Source organism: Crocodylus siamensis, chromosome 6, assembly GCF_052110815.1.
Source record: "Crocodylus siamensis isolate JL-2025a chromosome 6, ASM5211081v1, whole genome shotgun sequence".
Taxonomy (NCBI): domain Eukaryota; kingdom Metazoa; phylum Chordata; order Crocodylia; family Crocodylidae; genus Crocodylus; species Crocodylus siamensis.
This window is the reverse complement of record NC_143400.1, coordinates 70,112,103-70,131,994: the sequence shown is the minus strand read 5'-3', so window position 1 is coordinate 70,131,994 and position 19,892 is coordinate 70,112,103. Positions and strand designations below refer to the sequence as shown.

The 19,892-nt window shown below is 47.3% G+C and overlaps 1 protein-coding gene across 1 annotated transcript in view; it reads left to right on the top strand.

Moving 5' to 3' along the window:
• Positions 1-4,448, top strand: part of WWTR1 (WW domain containing transcription regulator 1) — a 123,525-nt gene extending 119,077 nt beyond the window's left edge. The window contains exon 6 of the mRNA XM_090050603.1: positions 651-4,448. Within this exon, the coding sequence (XP_089906729.1) occupies positions 651-835 (185 nt within the window). The 3' untranslated portion in view covers positions 836-4,448. The remainder of the gene's footprint in view (positions 1-650) is intronic.
• Positions 4,449-19,892: the final 15,444 nt, after the last annotated feature.

The following is a 19,892-nucleotide window of genomic DNA, read 5'->3' as shown; positions in this document are numbered from 1 at the left end:
CAGGTATTGTGAGACCCTGGGGTGCTGTGAGACCCTTTTAGAGTGCCGCACGTGCTGTGCAACATTAGCAGTTAGGTGTGCGAACACCTGCATGATTCACAAGATAAACCCAGAGATTTTGAGTAGGAGTCCATAGGGTGAAATGCATTCTGACCTGCTGTCATCTTTTTGGGTTTTCTGCAATAGTAGAATTTGTCTTTCTGAGTTCTGTGCAACAGAAGAATTTCTTTATTATTTTCTCTGTAGCCAAAAAATAAGTGAAAGCTAAGAGCTGGCATTTTCCGAAGGGTGCCTTGAGTCTAATAAGGTTGAGAGCTACTGGTATGCTACCTACTCAGGGCCCAGTCCAGTGTTTCTTGCTCTCCCAGTACGCTCAGTAATGACCTTGTATAAAAGTTAACCTAACGTAATTGCAGTGCTGAGCTTCCACAGTGCCTCACATAATAGGGCCCCACTTCATGACTGAGGCCCATGATTATCACTGTAAAAATAATAATAATGATTCTGAAGTAAATGTTACAGAAGAGTAATCCCTACAAGATTTTGCTGGGGGTTGAGGGCAGGGAGGACGGGGTATCCTTGTTGTTGTCCATGTTGCTTTAATAATGTTTTGAAAGCGCCTGTTTCAACAGATCTTTATTTTTTCACAGGAGAAACAGTAGCACAGACTCCCATGAACATAAATCCACAGCAGACACGTTTCCCTGATTTCCTCGACTGTCTTCCAGGAACAAATGTTGACCTTGGAACTTTAGAGTCTGAAGACTTGATTCCTATCCTCAATGATGTGGAGTCAGTACTCAATAAGAGTGAGCCCTTCCTTACCTGGCTGTAATCAGTAGTTGTTCAGTGCTGATTCAGCCCATAGCACAATTCAACGTTTCCTTTCCCTCTTGAAATAGAGGTAGAGCATCTGAAAATCCTCAGATGTACAACTTCATGCCCTACTGACTTTCACTGTATCACTTTATTGTCAATTGTATCTTTGTATGGATTTGATTGACAGTAACTTAAATATAAAATACATGCATAAAATTATATTTTATTTTATTTTTTAAGAACTACTTCTACACATCTGTAGCCTTTTTCCTTTACATATCATGTAGAAGTGTTTCCCCTGCGGAGAAGGGAGGGAAATCATGTGGGTCCATGACTAAACTCATGGATAGTTATTATTACAAACTCTAATGAACCGCAAAAGCTGACCATGAGACTGAGATTGCATCAGGCAGCTTGGTCCAGCAAAACCTGCACCAAATTGGACCATAAGTGCAGTTTTGTATTTATGACAATAGTACCAAATGCTTTTTTAAAATCTATTTAACTTGAGCTTTAAAAATCATGTATTATTAGCAAAATTGTGCTGTATGAACTACAGAATAATTTTGATTCCATGTCAGCCATAAGAATGCTTATTATACATTTTGCAAAGGCACAAACAGTTCTATTGCAGTTTATTTTTCAGTATATTACTGTATAGCTTCCAGATAATTAATTAATACTTCCAAGTTGAATTGTTTATTAACAGTTTTACACTACAATATTGTTGTAAAATAGACCAGATTGGTACTAATATTACCATTAAAGAATGTGATTATAAACATGTAATTTCTAAAAAAGGATCTTAGATTTTGATGTTTATTTTATTAAGCACTACAATTTTTTAACTAAGTACATGAACAGATGGATGTTTTTTATAATTTTGTGGCAGTGGTTATCTTTGACAAGTGCAAAAATAGGTTTATAAAAATCAAGGCAGAAAAGTGAGACACAATTTGATATTACTATTTTCAGTAAAAAAAGAAAATGAAAAAAGCTTTGTTCATCATGTTTTCAGTAGTAGCATTTTTAACTGACAATACTGGTGACACTGTACAGATAACTGAATCAATGACAAGAAGATGGTCACTTTATCAGTCGGTGATAAGCAGGAATTTGCTTGCGTGTCTGGTAAAGTTGCTAAAATTTTAACCTTTGTTCCTTGCTACAGTTAATGTACAGGACCAAGGTCTAATATCCTTTATACTCATGTATTGTATATCCGCTCATGCCTTCTTTATCTGATGTTTGGGACTGAAAAAGCATCAAGGACACACAGCATGCAGATCCCCTGAAGCATGAATGAAGTCCTGAAGTTCTTTAGTATTTTAAACTGATATTATTTATAATATATGAATTTAAGCTTTTTATACTGAAAAATGCATCTTTTTATGAAAGGCATTAATACAGTTCTCTGAGTTTGATCCACTCTATGTGGAGAAAGTGAGAGAGGTAGCACTCAGTGCAAATGTCTGTTTTGTTAGGTCTGTTACACATTAAGATCCTATCAATGCACCAGAATATTGGACATTAACATTTTTTTTGGTTTTGTGGCTGGAAGGCAGGTGAAAAGGTCAGAGATGGAGTGGTAGGGATATGGAGTAGTGAAGTGAGCAATTATGTAACATAAAACAGTAGTACTGTAGTACCTGAGAGGGAAGGATGGCAGCAGTTAGGGATGCACATGGAGAAAGAACCACTAGCATTCAGTTAAAAATACCATACCCATGAACTTAATGCAAGGCACTGCCTTGAAAGAGAAGAGCTGCTTAGATGCATGTCATACCGGAGGCTGCAAGTTGCACTGTCTGCAGTAATTTTTTAAACAGGAAGGGGCAAAGCTTAAAATTATGAAGTTCTGTAGAGAAGACTAGCTCTTTTTATATTCTATTTTTTCATGTAAAATGAGATGAGGCAGCAGAGTTATCTGTTGCATGGAACATTATCACTGAATGGGCATTGTTTTTCTTTCTTTTGTCTTTTTATTCACTTATGCCAGAAATAATTGTTGATAACTGAATAGGATCTTTCTGAACCAGCAAGGGACCGAGCAGGGCTGAGCATTGTTACTGTATTATTATGAATATCTTTTTTTTCTTTCTAAAAAAAAAAAAAAAAAAATCAGGTTATCAACTCACATGAAAAGCAGATAGTCCTAAGGGTCTTTTGATTACACAGTGGTTTAATGGCATCTGAATGTGACAGTGAAACTCTTCAAGCCAGCTCCTTAGCTTCTGTATGTCGATGGATGCCAGTGGCTCCGGTTGATTTACACTCTACAGGGATTCAGCCTTGAGCACATCTCCTGTGAGGAAATAGATCAGGAGATGATGTTTAAAAAATGGAGTCTGCTCATTTACTAGTAAATCTTCAGATTTTTATAAATGACATTTAGCATAAAATGGCTGAAACTTGTAGGCAGATCCGGTCAGACTGTGCTGATGCCAGTTGGTTTACTTCTTGGACTTCATTAGGGCTACGCTGAACATTAGCTGAGGTTCTGACCCCAGGTGTTTACCACTTTAAAATGAAAGCAAGCGTAGTGTTCTTATGCAGTCACATCAGATCGAGCATACAGCGATTAATTCCAAGGTCAGAAACCTGATTAACTTTTCATTAATGCTGTACAGTAAATCAGAAATAACTCCAGTGAGGTCAGTGGAGTTAGACTGGTATAAAGCCAGGGGTGAATAAGGGAAGAATCAGGCCCAGAGACTATAAAAAGGTGGACATTATGTAACTTTTCATATTACTGTGATAAAATAACAGAATTAAATAGAAAGGTGCTACATAGAACATTATTGTTGTTGTGAAGCAGCTGCCAAGATGTTAGGTCAAACTTTTTTTTTTTTAGTTCTAAACCAAATCTTGGTGAAGGTAAAGTAATTCTTTCCACCTTAAACTGGTTTCTTTTTTTTTTGGTTTTGTTATGGGGAGGTGTGTCGGATGAAGTGCAACAGGAAAAAAATCTATCTTATACGTGAAGTCCTCCTTTCATGGAGTTTTTTGACTTTAAAATAGGTTTTTAAAAGAAGTGCAAGTTTTGAAAATCATATGAATATTATTGAAATTACATTTAATTTTTGACAATATTTCACTGTATTATTTCAGGTTATAAAATTACATTTATTTTTCTGAATTTACACTGTCCACTTGTAGTATATTTGCTAGTAGGACAGTTTTACTGTTGACCATCACTGAGTGTGGCATACATAAATGTTGGTGATTATGGAAGTAATGGGATGTTGTTAATCACAATTTGTACTGGATAACACTATTAGAATTTACGTTTTCAGGTGGGTTGACTTTATGAAAACAAATACTGTGTTTTGGAGGCAGGTGAGAAGGGTTTAAAATGTCTATTTTAAATATGGGGAAAATGGGTGTTCGAACAAACTTGTTTCCTAATACACTACATCTATGTATGTGCTAGTACTTTAACTTTTGTATTTACTTTTTCATTTTGTTATGTTATATGACTACATATGTGAGCATTTGTTTTTAATTTAGAATATTTTGCATACAAAGAGTATGCATCAAAAGCAGTTGGATCAAACTTTTGTACCCAGAGTTTGGTTCTGATTTTTATTTCATCTTGTACAAGAAAAATAAATATAAATGAATTTAAACATCTTGGCTAAATTTTTATTTGTTACATTTGTTTTTGTCCGGGGGAATTTTAGAACATATTTCTTGAGGAGTGGTAGAACAACATTTGGAACAGAAACAAAGAAAAACACAGTTCTGTAGAAAAAAACAGACAGTTTTAGCTTAAATATCCAGCATTTAGTAAAACGTGAACGGAGAAAATTCTGTTCCAGCTAATTAATACTTGTAGTGAACAGATACTGTAATTCTGCTCATTCCACCCAGGTGCCTCATACAGCAGCCCTACCCATTTGTTCCAACACTGTCTTGTAAGTTACACATTTAAGTGCCCCATTATAGTCAAAGCAGCTCTATATGAATAATATTCTCACTTCCTTACAGGCAGACCATTGACCACTTTGACCATGTAAGCCAAGGACTAACAATTATTTCAGCTGGAGGGCCACTTAATGACTTTTGGTGAGTTGTTGAGGGCTGCAAGAGTAGCCTTGTCCCTTGACAGGTGCCCCACCTGTGATCACCTTCTTGGAACCAGACGTTTTACCCTAACTTTGCCACTGCAAGTCCCTCCTCTTCTCCCTGGAAGCAGTCCTTTTGGGAGAAGGTTTGCTATCTTGGAACTGGAGAAAAATTGTATACTAAAAATCAAACATCTATAACATATTTTAATTTTATTTTTAAAATATTTTGTCCTGATTTATGTGTGTTTGGATAGTGTGTATAGAGGCGATTGGATAATAGCTCAAAATAAAGTCTTACTCTTGTATATTGTGTGTGGGGTGTGGATGTGGGGGAGGATTTTGAAGGGGTGTGGGGGAGTGTGGGGGGGCTGTGCCCCCTGCCACATGCCTTGCCTCTCCCATGACGCACAGTCTCTGCTGACGGTGGTGGCAGCAGTAGCAGGCGGCAGGCCCTCAGGGTGCTTGTGGCCCATAGCAGACTGCCCCAGTGGCATGTGGCTCTGGCTAAATCCTGGGAGCTGCACATAGCAGCACAGAACTGGCCCGGCCTGCTGGCACACAGCTTCAACCAAGACCAGGTTAGCTTTGTGCCAGCATGTGGGGCTCCTGGCACTGCAGGCAGGAGCCACACGCCATAGGGCTGGGCCAGCTCCAAGCTTTCATGTGGGGCTCCCAGCACTCCAGTGGGGAGCTGCAAGTGGCGGCAAGGAGCCAGCTCAGCCTGGTGGGGTGGGACTACTGACAGCTCCCAGTCTATGTGCCACTGAGTCAGGTGGGCTCTGTGCCCCCACATGTGACTTCTAGCTCTCTTTCCAGGAGTTGCACCCCATTAGGCTGGGCTGGGTCCATGTCTCCCCATACAGTTCCCCAATGGAGTGCTGGAAGCCTCTCACGAAGGCATGGAGTCAGCCTGGACCAGCCCAGTGGCATGCTAGGAGTCCCACCTGCTGTCATGGAGCCAGCCTGGCCTGGCTTGATGGCGTGTGCCAGCAGGCCAGACCTGGCCAGCTCCATGCTGCCGTGTGCGGATCCCAGGATCCAACCAAAGCCACATGCCGACAGGGCGGGGGAGAACCTCTGCTTACCACAGGCAAAGAACACCCTGAGGGCCCATCGCCTGCTGCTGCTGCTTCCGCCAGTGGCAACAGGGGCTGTGCTCCATGGTGGGGCGGAGCATGTGACAGGAGCACGCCCACACCTACCCACAAACTTTGCGTGAGGCTGCCACTGCCATCTCTGGGCTGCCCAGTGCGCGAGCTCCAGGCTGGCAGCAGCAGCAAATGCTGCGAAGTGCAGCAAGTGGGGGGACTGCGGCTGCTGCTACCGTGGTGCAGCCCTGACAAGTGAGCCCAGAGCCCTGTGCAGGCTGCAAGCAGCTGCAGCAGGGAGCGTGGGCCACGGGGCGGGAGAGGGACCGCTTTTCCCTGCACTCCACACCAGCTTCTTCCCTGTTGGTGAGCAGGGGGTTGGGGCTGTGCACTGCCCCCGGCCTGTACTACGGAGCTAGGGGGTGCTGGGAGTGAGCAGGCATGGGAGCACAGGGTCTGCACAATGTCCCAGGGCCAGCAGCAGGAATACAGGGGTCCTGGGCAGCAGGGGCTCTATGGAGCCAGGCCAGCTTCCCCCTCTCCCTGCTGGTGCAGCCCAGCCTGACTCTACAGACCCCTGCCAACCCACACCCCACTCTGGGCCCCTCTGGTGCTGGCCCTGAGACATTGGTCCCAAGACATTGGAACATCAGTCCCAAGATGGTGACCGGGGCAAGGTGCCTGTCAAGGGGCGGGTCTACCCGTGTGGCCCTTGACAGCTTGCCGAAACTGGGTAAGCGGCCCTCCACCCAAAATAATTGCCCACCCCTGCCATACAGTGATGTAACGCATCACTATGTTCCCGTAGGACAATGTGCAGATGTGCCCGATGTATAGCAGTTAATGGATCTGTTCTTGTATAGGTGCAACGCTTGGTGTCTGTATCTGGCCAAAGAATACTTTCTTTCACTGTTATGCTTGAAGATGCCAATTAGTAGGTCTTGACCAATATGCCATGCCATGGGTAGGCTTAGCCCAAGCCCACTACCCCATGAGCATGGCTCCACTTTCATTCCAGAGCTCAGACATTCATACCTAACTCAGGTGTGTTTAAGGAATATCAGGCAAAAGAGAGGTGGGTTGTGAAGTTGGGCCTGATTTTTGAGAGGGAAATCTGTGAGGCTAGGCAGGGGAAGGGAAAGGCATAATATCCAAAAATTTGAAAACCACTGAACTGTAAACAATATTCAAATGAGCCCTCTGTCTTTTCCTGTTGAGTGGGCTCAATGGCTTTCTATCTCAAAGCAGATTTTTTTATATATATATGAGGAAGTGGCAGAGCAAGGGGAGGAGGAGAACAATTGAGCCCAACACTTCATTAGGTTTGAGTGAGAGAATATTAGGAAAATATAATTTTTTCCTGCTACAGGAAAAATCTTCTGGCTCTTGTTTTGAACTGGGTTATAGCAGGCACCATGGTGTGGAGGAATGAGCATGGGTAAGGAAGATGAGAGATCTGCTCTAATTTTTGCTCTGCCACTTACTTGCAATGTGGTTTTTTTCATATATTTCATAGACATTAGGGTTGGAAGGGACCTTGGAAGATCACCTAGTCCAGCCCCACACCTGAAGGGCAGAAAGTCAGCTGGGGTCATAGGATCCCAGCAAGATAAGTGTCCAATTTACTCTTGAAGGCGTTCAATGTAGGTGCTTGAACCACCTCCGATGGCAGGCTGTTCCAGACCTTGGGAGCTCGGACAGTAAAAAAAATTCTTCCTTATGTCCAGCCTGAAACGGTCTTGCAGGAGTTTATAACCTTTGCTGCAACTTGAGCCCATTGCTCCTTGTCCTGTCATGTGCCCCTACTGAGAACAGCCCAGCTCCATCCTCTTTGCAACCCCCCTGCAGGGAGCTGAAGGCTACTCTTCAATCCCCCTCAGTCTTCTCTTCTGCAGACTAAATCAGCCCAGTTCCCTCAGCCTCTCCTCACAAGCTGTGTTCCCCAGCTCCCCAACCATTGCATTGCCTTCCTCTGGACTCTTTCCAATGTGTCCACATCCTTTTTGCAGTGGGGGCTCTACAACTGGACACAGGGCTCCAGACGTGGCCTCACCAGTGCTGAATAGAGAACAAAAATCACTTCCCTCCATCTGCTGGCAATGCTCCTACCAATGCAGCCCAGGATGCCATTAGCCTTTTTGGCAACAAGTGCACACTGCTGGCTCATATTCAGCTTCTTGTCCCATCACCCCCCAGTTCCTTTTCTGCAGAGCTGCTGTCCAACCAGTCAGCCCCCTGCCTGTACCAGTGCATGGGATTGTTCTGTCCTAAGCGCAGGATTTTGCACTTGTCCTCGTCAAACCTCATGAGATTTCTTTTGGTCCAGTCCTACAATTTGTAGAGGTCACTCTGAATCCTAGCCTTACCCTCCAGCATATTTACTACTTCCCACAGCTTAGTGTCATTTGCAGACTTATTGAGGGTGCATTCTGTGCCATCTTCCATCCACCGATTCCTTCTAGGTGTGTGACCCTGTGCACTATTTGAAACATCTGGGTTTTTCATGTGTAGGTGTTTGTGTTCCTCAGTGCTATTGCTGCACAGCACCCTCAAAGGGAGGCTGTGACCATGTGCTGAGAATTCCTGTGCTGGAGATTCCCTGCCCTTTTGTAAAGAGGAATCCCTTCAGCCACACCCCAGGGGTAAACAAGCTACTCATGGACATAGCTGCGCGGGGGGCTGGGCCAGGGCTCCCGGGTGCACCTGTGCTGCTTGCTCTCTGGATCACATCTGCTATGGGAATGGGTGCAGGGGAGCGTGGGCAGCAAACTGCACCAGGAAGCCCTTAAAGGCCGAGCAAGTTGCTTCATTTTTCTGCCTCAGTTTCCCCATCTGAAAGGGCAATGGTAGATTTGCACCTGTTTTCTGGTTTGACAATTCAATAACCAATGGCTAGCAGCATCCTCAGGTTTACAAAGCTGGGTGTATCTGGGGTAGTCTCTAAAATCATTTGGACATGAAATTATATGCCTCAGAGTTGTAAAATGACATGGATTCATCGTTGGTAGAGTTGGAAGGGACCGCAAAGGGTCATTGTGCCTGAGCCCCTGCCCCTGACAGGCAAAAGGACTGAGGTCAGACCACCCCAGCCAGGTGCCTGTCTAGCCTTCTCTTGAAGATCTCCAAGTTAGGTGATAGTACCACCTCTCTTGGAAGCCCATTCCAGATTCTGGTCACCCTTACTGTAAAAAATTTCTTCCGAATGTCCATCCTGAATCTAATCTTCATTAGTTTGCATCCATTATTCCTAGTTACTCCTAGAGACGCTTTGGTAAATAGCACATCTCCAATTCCTTGTTGTCCTCCCGTGATAAACTTATAGGCAGCTACAAGTTCTCCCCTCAGTTCTCTCTTGTGATGGCTAAAGAAATCCAGATCCCTCAACCTCCCCTTGTATGGTCTTTCACGAGGACTGCTAATCATGCGAGTGGCCCTCTTCTGGACCCTCTCCAGATTCTCTGTGTCCCTCTTGAAGTGTGGTGCCCAAAACTGGACACAGTACTCCAACTGCGGCCTAACCAATGCTGCAGAGGGGGAGCATCACCTCCCTCGATCTGTTGGTCATGCACCTGCTAATGCACGACAAGGTGCGATTGGCCTTGTTGATGGCTTCGTTACACTGTCAGCTCATGTCCATCTTGGAGTCAACTATGACTCCAAGATCCCTCTCAGCTGCTCAGCTGCTGAGGTCATCCCCCAACCTATAGGTGTGCTGGGGTTTCCTCCTCCCTAGGTGCAGTACCTTACATTTATCTTGGTTGAATTGCATCCTATTTCATTGTGCCCATTGATCCAACCTGTCCAGATCGGCCTGTATCTGCTTCCTGCCCTCTGGTGTGTTAACTTTGCCCCATAACTTGGTATTATCTACAGACTTGGAGAGGGTGCTGTCCTGTCTGCTTGGCTTTATTAGTGTCTCCAACAAAAATTTTCATCAGTCCAATTTGATCTCTCTGGTGCAGCATACAGGATGTGATTCTGCTGTCCACATGGAAACACGTAGTCTCTGACACCGTCTCTCCCCTACCCCAACTTTTCCTTATCAGCGCAATAGAAATATTCAGACCAAGTAAGAACCAAATGAACCTCAATGCTACAGAAATAAGTTTATGTCAATCTGTCCACTGGTGTAGATCAATAGGTCTTCAGTGGGGGTCTCACCCCTGTAATGAACAAAACAAGGTCTCTTCTGTGTACATACTATCATAGAATGCAATATGCCTATGTCCTGGAATAGTGATATTGTATATTAGTGTCTGAACTCACTTTGAGAAACGTATGCTAATTTATGTCATGTTTGCTCAGGAATCTTAATCAAGTTCCTTCAACAGAAGTGGTGTGTGTATGTGTGTTTGCTTACTGAGGTCTTTCAGCTGATTCCCAGCAGGGCCAATTCACATCTTGAAAAGTTTCTCTGCTTTACTTCCAAGTTAGTCAATACTGTAACGCAGATTGAATCTATGTATCTACTCACGGAAGACCTCCAACAGCAGCACTCTTACAATTTTGAGAGATTCCCTGATTGTCTCTAAAAAGCCAAAGATAGTGTCATTTTAGCATTCCCAGATAGCAATTCAATATAATAGTCCTGACTACTGACATTCTGCGTTTGCTCTCTGTGTGTTCAGCAGTCCAATAGAGGCTGCACCAAGAAATCTACATCACCCATACTTCCACTCTGCTCCTCTGTGCCAGTTAGTTTTACAGAACCAATTCTTTTTAACACACTCCCACTCCATGTACAGATACAAAGGTTTGACCTGGGTTCATTTTAGAGCTGGATTGCCTGCAGGGGGAGCAAGTAACTCGTTTCTTTCCAGCTGCATTTGAACAGTAGATGCTAGATTAGCTGCTCCAGTGTTCCCCCAGTGCACAAGCTAAATCCTAGTGGGAATTTACTTTTTACACTTAAAAAAAAATCTATTTTGACCCCAACTTGTTTCAATGATGTGACTAACACTGAACTTTTTGAGTTTGTTGCCAAATTTTGTCTCATCTGGAAAGCAAAAGGAAGGAAGACAGTTGAAAATGTGGCACGCATGAGAGAATAGAGCAAGTAAAAGATGGAAGGAAACAAGACTATATGGGGATGAGTATGGCCACATAACCTGAGAAACTGGTAAGAAAGTGGGGGAACAACTGTTTCTTGATCCTTTGTCACAGCATCAGGACACAGCATCATTGAATGTACAGGGCTGAATAGGCACAGCAAACAAAGGAGAGAGATTTTGCCTGAGGGAAATGGGGCAATCCCCACCTCTGGCGAAAATAATTCATGTACATATATAGCAGGCAGGATTTTAGAAGGTTCTTGTCTAAAGAATCATCATGAAAGCAAGGAACTTAGAAGAGCAGGGCTGTGTGCCTATTCCAGCATGTACCTGGTGTCTCATTTCTCTTCACCAGGGGAGCCTTTTCTATGCAGCAGTTTTCATGGTGGCATAACCTGTATTTTTGCATTGTCTTTTGGGTGTACCAGCTGGATCGCAGCCATGTATCTCACTGTGTGGGTGGGGGTACTTTGTATTTGGGGCTGCTAGAATCCTTTCGGTGGAAGCATCACATGGATGGATTTATCCTGGAATCTTGTCTTTACTAAGCATATTTCACCTCCTGTATTAGCCTGCTTGTTCACCTATGTTCAGTTATGGTGAATGTAATGGTGCATTTCTACAGGTTGATGCCCTTTGGCGTGGGTCTCAGGCACTGGGAAGTTTACAAGCAAAGGCTGCACTGCTTTTTGAAGGCAATTTCTCGAATACAACACTGATTAAAGTAAAGCTATAGGTTGCTAGATGCATTACTTCACTCATTCACAACTGTGCTTAAACGACAAAACTGAAGGCTGGCATACTGCACAGGTAGGCTAGCGGTAGCTGAGTGAGTGCCAGGTAACTGCTACTCATGACAGTGGGTTTGAATGCCTCATGCAGCAGGGGTTTCCAGCACCTGCAAAGCAAACAGAGCGGCAGGTCTCACACTCTGGGGAAACTGATCTGCTCCATCATAGAGGTGCTGCAGCCATCAATAGTTAAAGCAGTGTCTAAGGGGGGGAAGCATACAGAGTGTGGATGCTCTTCTGACTTAGGATCCTTGGGCAGGAGCCGTGGCCTCAGAGCACAGCTGATGTCAGCAGTTGTGACACCCATCCTGCTTGGCTCATCCCCTCCCGCCACCCTGCAGCTGCTGCAGGCTGGCCGAGGCGGGCGTGGGCCCCGCGCTGCTCCCCTGAATGAAGCAGGCGGTGCCAGCAGCAGACCCATGAGGGCGCCAGGGGAGGCGCATGCAGGCGCTTGAGCAGGAAGCGCAGGAGGCAGGAACGAGCTGAGGTGGTGCAAGCGTGTCATGAGGCGGGAAGGTGTCAAGTGCCATAGGAGGCAGGAATGCCTTGACGTGGTACAAGGCGAGGGCAGGTGGTGTGGAGGCAGCTCCATCTTTGCCGTCTGCAGCTGGCCCCGGGCAGCGCCTCTACCTCACAAACCCAGGCAGCTGAGCTCCGGGCACCGCAACCCCTGAGCCCCACTGTGGGGCAGGGTCTCCCGGGGCAGGGGCAGGGGCAGGGCAGGGCAGAGCACAGCCTTGGCAGGAGGTGGTTCCTCACAGCCTCCAGGGACAGGGAGTGGAAGCAGCTGGGACACCTCGCGCGGCAACCAGCCTGTGATGGAGACTGTGTACTTGCATAGCCTCCAGAGCCCAGGACCTTCCTGTGGCCATGTCTCTGGCCACCACCCTAGCACACCTGGGGGGTCAGGCAGTGGCTCCTTGCTTGCGGGCTTCACACATGTCCTCCGTGCCTGGGTCCTGGGGTGGCCCAGGACTGAGGGTGCGAATCCTGTATCTCCACTTCCCACCAGGTAACCAGATTCTCCCGAGGGACTGGCTCGCCCTGTCCACTGGGCATGGGTTGTGTCAGCTGGGTCCTGCCCTGCTTCCTTAGCCCAAGGAGCAGGGGCAGCTAAGCCATTTTGATTCCTCCCAGCAGCCCTTCCTACCCATAACAGACAAAGAAACCAAAGCACAGGAACCAAACTAAACCAACAGAAAAGGAGCAAATGTAAATCTTGTTTTCCTTCAGATCGGGGCAAAAAGCTATTTCTGGCTCTGTGCTTCTCCCCAGTCCCAGAGCAGTTCCTCTTGTCTTCCTCAGGCACTGCCCCTGGAGCTCCTGACCCTCCTTGTAGCTCCCTGTTATATCCTTGCTCTTGAGTCCAGCAGACTGAGCTGTGCACCACGTGCAGTTGGGGCTTCGGGGCTGAGCACCTCCCTGTGAAGTGATGACATGCTCCATGTACTCCAGAGCCTGTGGCCTGCCTGTGACTGGGGCTGACATCTCACACTGCCTCCCTCAAACATGGGCTCAGGCTTTACCCCTTTTGCTTTCCTGGCTTCATGCCTTTCATCCACACCTGGGCCCTTGGACTGCCCTGTACCAAGGGTGCTGATCCTGTGCTGCTTCTTTGTGGGGAATTAGGTTCTCCTGAGGGATTGACTGCCCTGTAAGGTCTCCCTCATTGTTTTTCTGGCTCTGTCCATACCCTTCCTGGCTAACCTGAAGTACCTCCCTGTAAGCAGGGTCTAGGTCCTTTCACTATTGCCCCTCCTTGGGGGGGTGGCTCTCCGTGGGCCCTGCACTGGTTAAGGGTTTTGTCTGGGCCTTGCCCTCTTGGAGCAGAGAAGGATTTTGTAACATTAGCCCAAGTATCTTGCTGCACTGAGCTCTCTCCTCTGACCTGGGAATATTACTTTTCTCGTGCCAGGGTGTGTGAGAGGGTGGAACAGCTTGGCGTGAAAGTGTATTTTATTTTTTTTCTGTTCTTAAAACTGCTGCAGTGTATTATAATTTTCCTTCGCAGTGCTGGAGAAAGGGTTTGCTGTACCTTAATCAACTTCTCCTTGCTTCTTCCCTGGGGGGGCAAGCAAGCCTACAGCTTTCTGCATCTTTGGAGCTTTTGGCATCCTTGAAAACTTTCAGCAGCACAGCCACCCCATATTACGGGGTTCAGGTCTTTCCCACCATTTAGGGTGTTTCCTGTGTTCATTTGGCTGGTTCAGGTGACTGACGCCTTCCTAACTAGCCACACCAGTTGCAGACCCCTCTCTTGAGGGATTGAGGGCAGGACCTCCCTGTAAGCAGGGCCCAGGCCTTGCGCCCTTCTTTCTTTTGGCATTCTGTTACTGTGGGTGGCTGGTCAGAGACAACAGCCACTTTTTGTGGGACAGGTAGTGGGCAATCAGATGACACAGGTGCCCTTGGAAGCCCAGAGCATTGTGAGCTGCCTGTAACTCGGGTTCGAGCCATGGCTCCTTTGCTTCCTTAGGCAGTTCTGCTGCAGTCACTGCTAATGTGTGGGACCCTCTGTAGTCAAGGGTCTGGTTGCTTCTTTGCTTGACGTGGGAATTGAAAGCTGTATTAGGCCTTTGGGCACTGTGCCTAGGCTGTACACAAGGCAGTAGTCTCTGCCCTTGTGGTCTGAAGGCATGCTATTGCCTGATCTACTGACACAGAACAGGTTTGCTAGGAAATCCCTTGGCTTTATGTATCAAATGTCACGTGTGGAAAGAGCACTGCCCTACTGCCAGGGGTCCAGGTGCCCTTGGTTCCTGATTATGATGTTGTGCCCAGGGTGCTGTACCACCATGCTCCCTTTCCAGCTGGTTCTGACTTGGGCAGCCAAGCCACCTGATTGCTGCCGCAACTGCAAACAAAAGAGACATTTGGTGGCAGAGATTTCTGGAAAGGTGCCAAAAGAAGGACATTTTTACCTGTATTTACCTGTATACTTATATTCCTCAGAATTACTGATTTACACCCAGTCTTTATATCAGTTTTCCAGCAGCCAGAAAGACAAGCAATGCCCTAAGGAAGGAGGAAAAATGCAGAGAAAAGAAATGCAGTTTGTGGAACTAGTGAAATAGGAAAGGGGCCCTGCACACAGGGACACCCCCCCTCCCCTTGGCAAGGTCTCAAAGACTTATGAGGGAAAGTCAGGTTTCAGGAGTATTTTCCTTGATGTGGGGATTGATGCCATTATGATTTCCCTGTAAGAAAGGTTGAAGCCTTTGCCTTTGTGTTTTATAGTCATCCTGTTACTCAGTTTCCTGACTGAAAGAAACTGCTAACACTTTGGACTTCAGTCCAGCATCTTTCCAGTCATTCTCTTGGCTTTATGCCACAGTAGCTAGTTGATTGGAGAGAAACCTGCCTGATCAGCAGGGTTTCAGGTACGCATGCTCATTGTTACTCTTCCATCCCTAGACTCTATGCCCAGCATTTTGGCTCATCACATTGCAATGATAATTGCCTTCAACATCAACAATAAAGTCTCTTCATTTCTGCCTCCTCCCGCTCAGTGGACAAAAGAAGGTGGTACTGCTTTCTGATAAGAAGCCAAATGAAGGACGATTCATCCTGCAGCCCTGTCCTCAGACTTCATGAGTTATGCCTAGTCTCTGCCTCTTTTTCAGGACCCGGAAGGAGAAGTAGGGGACCGGAGAGGAGGAGAAGGGAAATGCTGCCCGCAAAACAGAGGCGAAGAAAAAGGGCTCTGGACACAGGGACCTCCCTGCCTTTAGGTCTTGGTCAGGCATGCTCTGACCTGCAAGTGGGAGTGTCTGGGACATTCGAAACTTGAGCAGCGGGACCACCCTGTAAATAGAGTTCACGTCAGAGCTGCGGGTGCTGTTGCACTTGTTTGCTGTCCCTCAGAAAGGTGACAGTCCTGAGGACAGCCCTTCGCAGTGGCAATGACAGTAGCAGCATCCCTGCCTGAGAAAGCAAAGGAGCAGGGGCTTGAAGGCAGGTCACAGGCAGGTGGCGATGCTCGGGGACTCCAGCAGGCCAAGTATCCTGGCCAGGTTTCCCCTCCCTCCTCTGCAAGAGGCGCTGAGCCTGCAGCTCAGCATGCGCAGGTCGTCCACCCTGTAATCAGGGCCAGGGCACAGTGCCAGGGGTGGCTACTAACTGAGAGGCCGTCCTGGAGCCAGGCTGCCTGCCACCCCCCGTCCTGTCACCTGGAGGAGAATGCACTCGGGATACCTGACAGATTGTGGCTGCCCTGCCTCCAGGGTCCGAGCCCATTGCTGCAGCTGACTGTATTACCACAGGGCATGGCGTGTGTAAGCAGGTTCCTGCCCCTGCTTCCTTAGCTGAATGAGTCAGCTGTGGCTCCAGGCAACCAAACCATTTTGATTTCTCCCAGCAACCCTTCCTACTCAGAATAGCAAAGAAACCAAAGCCCAGGACCCAAACCAAACCAACAAAGAAAGCACAAACCTAAACCTGCTGCCTTCCTTCAGACTAGGGGAGAGAGACCTTTCTGGCTCCACGCTTTTCCACAAGAGCCAGTCCTCATGTCCCTCAGACACTGTGCCCCTGGAGCTCCTAAGCCTCTTTGTAGTTCCCTGCTACTTCCCTGCTCCTGAGTCCAGCAGGTTGTGAGGCCTCCAGCCCAGCAGACTGTGAGCTGCAGACCACGTGCAGCTGGGTTTCAAACCCCTGGGGACTGAGCATCTCCTTGTGGAGTGATGATGTGCTCCATATATTCTGGAGCCTCATGACCACCTTGTGGCTAGGGCTGCCATCTCTGGCAGCTCCCTGGAATGTGGGCTCAGGCATCGGCCCTTTTGCTCTCTGGGCTTCACATCTTTCCTCCACACCTGGGCCCTGGGACTGCCCTGTCCTGAGGGTGCCAGTCCTGTGCCTCCTCTTTGTGGGGAACTAGGTTCTCCCTGTGGCGAAATGCCGGGCTAGCGGCTCCGGCACCGCTTAGGGGAGCCGCGGGCTTTGCGGAGTTGTGCGAGCGCGCGGCTTGTGGGGCGGGATTGAGGTAGCTCTTAGCCGCCCTCGAGGTTCGCCGAGTTGGCACAAGCAGACGACTTAGAGTAAGTAGTTAGTGTCCCTTAATCTATAGGGTGTCCGTTGGTTCACGAGGTTCCAGAGCCAGCCCTTGCGTTCCAACAGTGGAACAAGTCCAAAGCTAGGTGCGGCTGCCGGCTCCTTAAGTCCCAGAACTGGTCAACGGCTCATAATTGGGAAACACAAAGCAATACTGTAACACAGTGAATCGTTGTCAGTTGTCGGATTTCTGAGGCCTTTATCTTCGCTGGGATACGCCCAGGCGGGGAGGCTGAGAACCGGTCTGCGGGGTGATCAGGCCCACAGAGTTTTCCAGTTGTCGTCTCTGCTGCTTCCTGCTTTTTGCCTCTTTTATAAATGTTTGTTGGACTGCCTCTATGACACTAACTATAGTATACAGATAGGATAATTTTCTTTTACATAATTATTGCTAGGCAGATTTTCTACATAAGTTTCATTTCTGCAAAAATGACACTTTTAGATAAGAAATGAAATTTACAGAATGCGCATGTGTAGCTTAATGCCAGTGGAGAGAAGTACAAAGCGTTCATTTTGATTAACAGTCTACTTCAAGGTTACATAAATGTGAGAGTGCCGCGCGGCAGTTACACAAAAAAAAAAGAGAAAATAATATAAAGTCTTTGCTAAAAACTATAAGACAGTTACACTCCCAAGGGGTTGAGTGCCCTGTGAGGTCTCCCTGCCTGTGTTTCTGGCCCTGTCCATGCCCTCCCTGAAGACTACTTACCTGAAGGACTTCCCTGTAAGTGGGGTTCAGGTCCTTTGCTGGTTGCCCCTTCTGAGGGTCTGGCATCTTAGGGGGACCTCGCTCTGTGAGTAGGGGTTGGATCTGGGTCTTCTTGCCCTCTTTAAGGAGAGGAGGATTTTGTAGCACTGTAGCTCAAGTGTCTTGCTGCACCGAGCTCTCCTTTTGCTCTCCTCTGCCTTGGGAATGTTGCTTTTCTCATGCTGGAGTGTGCTGTTGTGAGAGAGTGGAATGGCTGGGCGTGAAAGTGGTTTTTTATTTTCTTTCTGTTCTTCAAACCACAGCAGTGTATTAAAATTTTCCTTCCCAGTGCCAGAGAAAGGGTTTGTTGTGCCCTGATGCACTTTTCCTCCCTGCTCTCCCCCAGGGTCCAAGCAAGAGTACAACTTCCCACCCCTTCCACCTTCAGGAGCATCAGGCCCCCTTGCACACTTTGGTCAGCACAATCAGCCCATGTTGCAGGCTTCTGGAGGACAGGGGTTGTGCTTCTGGGCAGTACTGGTGCTTTTGGAAGTCCTGAGCATTGTGAGCTGCCGGTAACTCAGCTTCAAGCTGCTGCTCCTTTGCTGCCTTAGGCAGTTCTGCTGCGGCCACTGCTACTGTGTGAGACTCTGCTGTAATCAGTGGTGTGGTTGCCTGCCCCTTTGACATGGGGAGTCAAAGGTGGAGGGCTGTTGTACCACCTTGGGCACCATGCCTGCCCCGTAAGGAGGGATGGAGCCTGCCCATCTGTTCTGTAGGCACCCTGTTGCTTTGTCTGCTGACAGAAACCAATGATCCCCCATGTAAGTAAGCATAACCAGCTGTTTGTTGGGTAGGAGCGCTGCCCTGCAAGCGGGGTTCCAGGTGTCCTTGGGTTCCTGTTTATTGTGCAGCCCTAGCCATTTTGTCCAGGGCCCCGGCTCACCGCTTTCTGTATCAGTAGGAGGCTGCTGGGAGGACCTTTCAGCGCTTGGAGCCATTTAGTGTGGCTGTTTGTCCCAGTGGGTTGAGAATGTTTTTTCTTGCAGTGCATATGGTTGATTGCAGCCTTCAAGGTGTTGTTCCAGGTTGGTTTTTTTGGTGGGTTAAGTGGTGGCTGTCCACCAAGGTTTTCCAAGTCACGTGTAGGTATTTCTCTGACAGATGGTTGAGTCCTCTGTTTCTGTACAGAAGAGCAGTGGTTCATTTTGGCCTCTGGTCTGGAGTTATGTGCACTGGAACTTGCCAAGTCACTTTGTGCTTGTAGTTTAGGACTTAGAGGGCACATTTGAGGCTACCTGCATGTTTCAGTTTGATGGGTATGAAAGTTCTCCTCACATGGATGTTTGAAAGGGAGAGGTTTTGATTTTAAGGCCACGGGTGGTGGGAGTTGTGAGCGGAGAGAAATGAAGGTAATTCCTGACTCCCTCTGGTTTTGTGACCCAGTGATGAAGAGGACAGAGTTAGGCCATGAAAGATGACTGGAAGTGTTCAGGGTGCCTGGAATATGTGTTAGATGTGGCATGTAAAACTGTAGTCATGGGTTGGGCTGTGTAGTTCTCTGGTCCAAGCAGAAACTGCCTCAGAAGATGTTTAACTTGGAGTGAATCATTTTCTGCCCTCAAACTGTGGAAGTCTTATACCTGTTTGCACCATTAACATGGGAAGAAGTAAGTGCTTACCTCTCTGGACACTAATAACCATCTTGCCTGCCTGTGCCATGTGTCTCTCTCCCTTCTATAATGTACCCTAATGAAAAAATGGTGGAAACCCAGGAAGTCACATTTCTTTTTCCAAATAACAAGGACAGCAAACAATTGTCCGGTGCATGTTTGATGGGTTTTTGCCTCTTGGCTTTTATGTAACCATGTCGTGTCATTGCCTAAATGCCACTAGAGGTGAGGGAAACCTGTGAGGCTTCTTCAGCTCTTGCTTCAATATCTTTAGGAGGCCCTCTGCTAGTTCCCTCGTGGTGGTACTCTCCCTGAGGCTGCTTTGAGGCCACTGGGCTGAGGCCTTTCTCTGCACTCTCCTGTGCCTGGAGTTTAGTGGCGCTGTCCCCTGGCACCCTGCAGCAGCCAAACCCTGTTGCTGGTTCTTGTCTAAGCAAGTTTACAGCTTTCCAACCCTTCTTCCTTCAGGAGGATTAGGCTCCCTTGAAATGCGGGCTGGATAAATTAACTGTAAGGTGGATAGAAAACTGGCTGGACCATCCAGGCTCAGATGGTATTAATCAATGGTTCAGTGTCTAGTTGGCAGCAGTTATCAAGTGGAGTTCCTCAGGAGTCGGTTTTGGGGCTGGTTTTGTTCAATGTCTTCATCAATGACCTGGA